The sequence below is a fragment of the Acipenser ruthenus genome, chromosome 16 (assembly GCF_902713425.1).
Source record: "Acipenser ruthenus chromosome 16, fAciRut3.2 maternal haplotype, whole genome shotgun sequence".
Classification (NCBI taxonomy): Eukaryota; Metazoa; Chordata; class Actinopteri; order Acipenseriformes; family Acipenseridae; genus Acipenser; species Acipenser ruthenus.
In genome coordinates, this window is record NC_081204.1 from 10,581,370 (window position 1) to 10,588,360 (window position 6,991).

At 36.2% G+C, this 6,991-nt stretch overlaps 1 protein-coding gene across 3 annotated transcripts in view; it reads left to right on the forward strand.

The window, feature by feature from the left end:
• Positions 1-6,272, forward strand: part of LOC117413608 (glutamate receptor-interacting protein 2-like) — a 95,412-nt gene extending 89,140 nt beyond the window's left edge. For all 3 annotated transcript variants that reach the window (XM_058988773.1, XM_058988774.1, XM_058988775.1), the window contains exons 23-24: positions 907-1,053; positions 2,604-6,272. In XM_058988773.1, coding sequence (XP_058844756.1) covers positions 907-1,053; positions 2,604-2,864 — 408 coding nt within the window. In that variant the 3' untranslated portion in view covers positions 2,865-6,272. The remainder of the gene's footprint in view (positions 1-906; positions 1,054-2,603) is intronic.
• Positions 6,273-6,991: the final 719 nt, after the last annotated feature.

Below are 6,991 nucleotides of genomic sequence, written 5' to 3' on the forward strand. Positions count from 1 at the left end.
AATTTTGAAATACATGGGGTAAGCACAATTGTCACTTCCTGTTCAGGTGTTTGTTTCAGCCAGTTATTAGTGATTACACTGAAGCAGTTCAACCCCTGCCTTAATCAATTAGTTATACCTATTAGGAGGCTGTGTGGTCCAGTGGTTAAAGAAAAGGGCTTGTAATCAGGAGGTCCCTGGTTCAAATCCCACCTTAGCCACTGACTCACTGTGTGACCCTGAGCAAGTCACTTAACCTTCTTGTGCTATGTCTTTTGGGTGAGACGTAATTGTAAGTGACTCTGCAGCTGATGCATAGTTCACACACCCTAGTCTCTGTAAGTCGCCTTGGAGAAAGGCGTCTGCTAAATAAACAAAAAATAATAATAATAATAATAATAATAATAATATTAACTTTGTCCTTAGTGAAAAGTGTTGATATTGCTGCTCTAGAAAGAGTGCAAAGAAGAGTGACTAGAATTATTCCAGGTTTAAAAGGCGTGTCGTATGCAGACAGGCTAAAAGAATTGAAATCTATTCAGTCTTGAACAAAGAAGACTCTGCAGCGATCTGATTTCAAGCATTCCAAATTTTAAAAGGTATTGACTGTCAACCCAAGGGACTTTTTCGACCTGAAAAAAGAAACAAGGACCAGGGGTCACAAATGGAGATTAGATAAAGGGGCATTCAGAACAGAAAATAGGAGGCACTTTTTTTACACAGAGAATTGTAGGAATCTGGAACCAACTCCCCAGTAATGTTGTTGAAGCTGACACCCTGGGATCCTTCAAGAAGCTGCTTGATGAGATTCTGGGATCAATAAGCTACTAACCACCAAACGAGCAAGATGGGCCGAATGGCCTCCTCTCGTTTTGTTAACTTTCTTATGATTTGTAAATGAATTGAAAGATGCTTGTTTTGTTGCAGGTCACTGTCGTGAAGGAGAGCGACAGCGATGACTTTGGCTTCAGCGTCTCGGACGGGTTTCTGGAGAAGGGGGTTTACGTGAACATGATCCGCCCAGACGGGCCGGCCGACCGTGGGGGTCTGAAACCCTACGACAGGATCCTGCAGGTAACCCACTAGCTTAGTTCAGTGGTTCTCAAACACAACTGCAGTGCTCTAATCATGGTCTGGGCTTACATTCTGATTCTTCCTACTGTTACTGTTTTGTCAACCATAATAAAGAGTGTGGTCAACAGGAAGTGGAGGTGGCTGTGTGACACTGGCATGGGTTATAGGATCAGGAGACTGGCACCATGGTAATTTGGTTAAAATCTAGATGTTGGTGATTACTGCTAGCTTCTTCACAAATGGCATTTAAGTCTCTTGTATTGTAATCTAATTAGTTATGCATGTCCAAGCTATAACAGGTGCCTCATATGGGTAATTTTAAGAATTGCATCTGGATATGTTCTGAACTTGTATGTGGTTTAAAAGAAATGTTGCAATCTGTGTTGTGTGTGTTTTTTTTTATGTATATAGACTGAAAAAAACAGACCTAAAAAAATCCTGATTACACAATTCTGGTAGAGGAATGCAGACACTGCCAGGCACCAGTTAGAACGAAGTTAGCAATAATGTTTGTGCTTGGTGCCAATTGTAAGGCAGGAAAATATTTATTTGGTGCCTTTTCTGAGTAGAGCATCTCAAGTTGCTAGTGTAAACATTTTTTAAAATGCTGTAGAGGTCAGACAACTTCCAAACCTGGAAGGATTGTTCTCTTATCTCTCATTTACCTTTATAATTGTAGCTTAGTTATAATTATAGTTTAATGACTAACCATATATTCCTGATCACATGTTAACTCTGAAGTAATTTTACTGAAAGATTACCAAAGATAATAAGTAGTTTAGGTGTCTCCAAGTTTGTTTCCCCCTTTTATTTTTTTTGTGGCGGTTGGTACAAAGGAGCTGGGGATGATCCGCAGATAGTGCTGTAATAGCTTGTACTCAACCTCATACAGAACTAAGGACTTCATTCAAGTTGACCTAAAAAGACCAATTAAGCTCAAACCACATTGAGCAAATCCCTATTTTTACACTTTCACATATACCCGCTAGACGGTGGCATTGTACCACAAGCCTCTCTTGCAAGAAAAAAAATAATAATAATTTAGCGTACAAGACAGTTGTCATTGGTAGAAGAGTTTATTTTAAGATATTTTAATAAGAAAGTGGCAAATAGACGACAACCAGCCCACCACAAATTAGCAGGTTTTTAGTTATTTTTTAAATTTAATTTAGGACATTTTGCAGGGTCCATCAAGACTTTCAAATAATTGTTTCAGATGGGGCAACTTTAGGATTTTGAGAATTTTTGTTGGAGAATAAAATAAATTGATAACTGATTGACATGTATCGCAGCATTCACAGCCTCCCCTTTTGGGGCAATGCCTCAAAAATGAATGGACATCTCTGACAGCGCTGAGATAGGCAGAGAGGCAGTTTGACACTGATTTGAAGGTTGACATAAATGTTACCTCCTTAGTCCCAATGACTGCTTGACTTTTGATGATAGTTGCATAGATTTTCCCGTCAATCAGATGATCATATTTGCAGGTGTATTCAGTTTCATGCCCCAAAACTTTGCCCAGCTTTACATTGGCATGTTCTGCTTTTCAGGTGAATCACGTACGCACCAGAGACTTTGACTGCTGCTTGGCGGTGCCCCTGATCACAGAGGCTGGAGATAAGCTTGAGCTGGTGATCAGCCGCAACCCCCTGGCACTGTCTGCACGCGCTCAGAACAACAACCGCGAGGAACTGCAGGGCAAGCTTCCGGCCAGGGCACTGTCTGCATGTGCTCAGACCGAGGACTGCAAAGAAATGCAGGGCAAGCTTCCGGGGACCAGGGAAAGCACGACGACCACAATGGATTTATAATAGGGTTCAGGACAGCACTTCATGTCCCACTGCTGACACAAACCTGTTTAATTCACAGGTTAAATTTCAAATGTAGTTGTCAAAATGATTTTCTTTTGTTTTTTCTTTTATTTATTTTTATTTTATTTTATTTAACTACTTGATGAGAAGCACATACGCACGGAGAGAAATACTTGAAGAGCAAAAACTCTTTTGTAGGCAGTTGTTGGGATAAAGACCGGCTGAGTCTTTTAAGGATATTTATTTTTGGCTGATTTTTAAGTAGCTGAAAGATGTACTCCAAGAGTGCAGCAAACCTGAAACTTCATCCAAAATGTCTGTTGTATCATCTTCATAATGAAAATGTTGTACAGCCCGCCACCCAACACAAGCCCTCTCAACAGAATCGGAACCATTTTCCTTATGTACACAGAGTTGATCATTATTAAGTGCCAAACCTTGCAGAAATGTTTTCCATCACAAGAGATGATCCCAGGGCATTTCTTTATTGATTTGTGGTGTCCTTACTGTATTAACAGCTATTTCATCATTTCAGTTTCAGCTTCAGGCAGCATTTATCTACTGATAAGGGGTTCAGATTGCTTTTTCCTTTCACTGTTTGGCACCTGGGATTCGTAAAGCTCCGAGGCAGGGGAGATGTTTAATAAAGAGAGGACAGAAATTAATAGAAGCTTTCCCATCTGGCCCTGTGCAAAACTACACTTGAATCCAATTTTCATTTTAACACCTTATCTCACAACAAATGTAGTATTAGTTATTATTTGGTTTAAAGCTTTTTCTTTTTGGTGGCACAAATTATAATTTTTGTATTTAGTCACAGAACATGTTTGTACTTGATTTTGTTTTTCTATAATGGGCACAAGTTTATTATTTTTAATTTTATTATTGGTATTTACCAACACTTCTATTTTATAATGCACTTTCTCACTGTCTCTAACGATTAAATATCTTCTTACTGTCTTTTGTGCCAAGGTTGACCTTTTTAAAAGGATGATAAACAAGACATATTTATTATGAGACTTATTTTCCGTTGGATTGCAATGAAGCCGGTTTATCCTGACACCTAACTACATTCGCTTCATGTGTCACGGGTATAAATGCCCCACCTGAGCCTCACTCGTTCAGTCAAGGGTGTGCGTTACCTGCTGAAGATGAAATGAAATGGCCAACTTAAATGTTTTATAGTAAAATAAGTTACTGTGCTAGTGAGGAGGGGAGTTCTTTTTAAGGTTTGGTTATTATCCATTTTTAAGTTTGATGTACTGTTTAATATAGAGGCGACCCCTTGCTTAATGCTGTTCAATTCTCTATCTTTGTGTTCTCATGGTGCTATATATTCAAGTATTTGTTTATTGTAATTGCACTGCTCCTGTACATCACACATATTTTAGTTTTCACAATTCATATTACTACACACTCAGTACCCTTTATTTTTTTTTAACTTAATTCACAGTTGGATCACAAATGTACATTTTAATTTACACATATCTTGAATACATTCTAGTAAAGCCTGTCCCATTTAAGTTGTACATCCAAGTTACTTCATTAATCTGCATTCATTATTTAAAACACGTATCCCCAAGGTGAAATTGTTAAACCTAACCTGTAGGTGGCACTGTTTCCCATACACATTCCACTTTGTGTTCTCTGACTTCCTTTTTGTAAAGCACTTGTTTATTTTTAAAAGCACTTAATTAAGCACAATTATAAACTGAGGAGATATATACATTTTTTTTTCTATTCTTACCTCTTTATCCCCAGCCTGTGTGCAGCTTTGCTAAACAGGATTAGCACTGAAACAAAGCAAGTATTTTATCAAATCCAAATTTAAAAAAAGGTACTAGAAAGTGTGGCTTATATATTTATATAAAAACATATTTCCATTCCTTTTATATATTCTAAGGACTTTTTTGTGTTTTAAATGTTTGTATAAAGTGTTGTTCTGTTTTGACGCTGTTTATGGACTAAAGGTCACTAGTTATGTGCGTGAGCTCTGACTGTGTGAGATGTGCAAACAAGACAAGGGAAAGCAAACGCATGTTACTAACCCCCTCTTGTATTTGCTTGCAACTATTTCAGGCACATTTGTTGGCAGGGTTATGAAGTTGGCTGGTACTTTATTAGCAATGTATTCTGTTGTGAACGAGTGTGTCCTCTAGTACTGGGACCCCTGCAGTGCATTATCCATTAACTTGTTCTATATTGAATTGCCTGGTCTTGGAAAGTTTGAGAGTGGACAGGTTAGGAACTGATTTTTTTATGGGCTGGAAATTTCATTTGGTGTTGTCATGGAAATGGATACTCCCATTTATGTAAAGCCAAGAAAGCATTAAAAGAAACTGTCAACGGCCCGATAGGTTATAGTCAGGTAGCTTTGTTTTTTGTTTTCCTCTACAAATATTGTGACTGTAACAAGCTTTTGGGGAAAACCTATTCGTTCTTGCAAAGCATGCTGACTAAGAACAGGTTTCTGCTTTTAGATTCCATGTGGTGTTTTCAAATGGTCTGTAACCAACTACATTACCTGTCTGGGAGGAAAGCCAGATAAATTTTAATATTTTAAATACATTTTTTAAAAAGCTTTTTATCTAGTACCAGGCCCTCAACCGTTCCTGTATTCTTGCGTTTTTATTTCTGTAGAAATTGGCATTGGATTTCAGAATCTTAGGAGTAGATTAAATAGTATTATTTTATTTCGTTTGCGTCTTTTCTTGGAAAGGAGTAGAAAGCTGCCATTGTTAACTTTGATTTTGATTCTTCTCAAAAGAACAATTCGAATCTCTGTTTGCAGAAACCAAACCTGCCAAGAAGGACAAGTCATCCATAACACTTCTTTATTAACCTTCCAAGGAAGCTCTCTTATAACTTGCTTCAAAACAGTGCTGTGAAATGTGTTCTTTTAAAAATGAACTAAACTGCTGCTCGCGAAAGTGAGGCTCTGTGTCGCTTCATGATGGTTGGATAAGAAGTGTATTTTAATTTTTTTTTTTTTTTTAATAATATTGCCAATACCTAAGTTGTTATATGTAAGTATAGACATGTGCCATATTTGACACCCAAAAGGTATTGCTAAGTGTTTTATATGCAAAATTATATGGGAGCCTGAAATGTGCTTCTGTATGTTTTTATTTCATTTTAAAGGCTTTAAATTTGCCTCTGTATCCATCCCTATGCATTTTGAACTAGATATTATGTATGCATTAATATTAATGTGTAATATTAAAGATGTATTCTCTGTATAGTATTTTTATATGAGATTTTTTCTCGAAGTATCAAGCACAATATTGAAAGGTTGGATGGATTCAGTACCTACTTTAGTCCGGTTAGATGCATTTGTAAATATGTATTCTTTAATAAAAGGGATTGTAATGATTATTTTCTTTTTTATTAATAAAGACAAATACAGAACAGGCTGTGTATTATGTTCATTTTCAATATATTCCTTAATGGATAGCATTTGTTTTCATTATTAATTCTGTATGTGCACAATATATGTCCTGTAGTTTGTAAGTGCATAAACATTTTTAGCAAAGTGCAATATAAAAGCTATTTCTTTTAGATTTTTTCAAATTTGCAGATTTTTTTTTTTTTTTTTTAATAATTAAATATCCATACACAGGGGTGTGTGTGTGTGTATGTGTGTGTGTGTGTGTGTATATATATATATATATATATATATATATATATATATATATATATAGGTTAAAAATTAGAGAACAGGGTAATCTGTTGTGTTTTTTGTGGGGTTTTTTTCTTCTAAACATTACAACACTTTAATCTCACAAATAAAATGCTTAATTGCACTTTAATACAACAATTAAATAAGAAATGCCTTGAACACTTTTTTTTTCTCTCTTACAAAAAAGTATTTTAATTTGAACTGGCTACACAACATTGGTGAAGGAATCCACCAGGTTCATTCTTCAGTATTACTAAAATAAACAAAATGATATGAATCTTCCACTAGAATTCTGTTATTATTATTATTATTATGATGTATTTTTCATGCCTGTTTCATGAAAACTTTGCTTTAAACCTGCTTGTTGAAGGGACATTGCCTGCTCATTGGGACCGGCAATCAACCCCACTTGGATATGAACCAAGAGATAGCAGCAATATATAAGAGA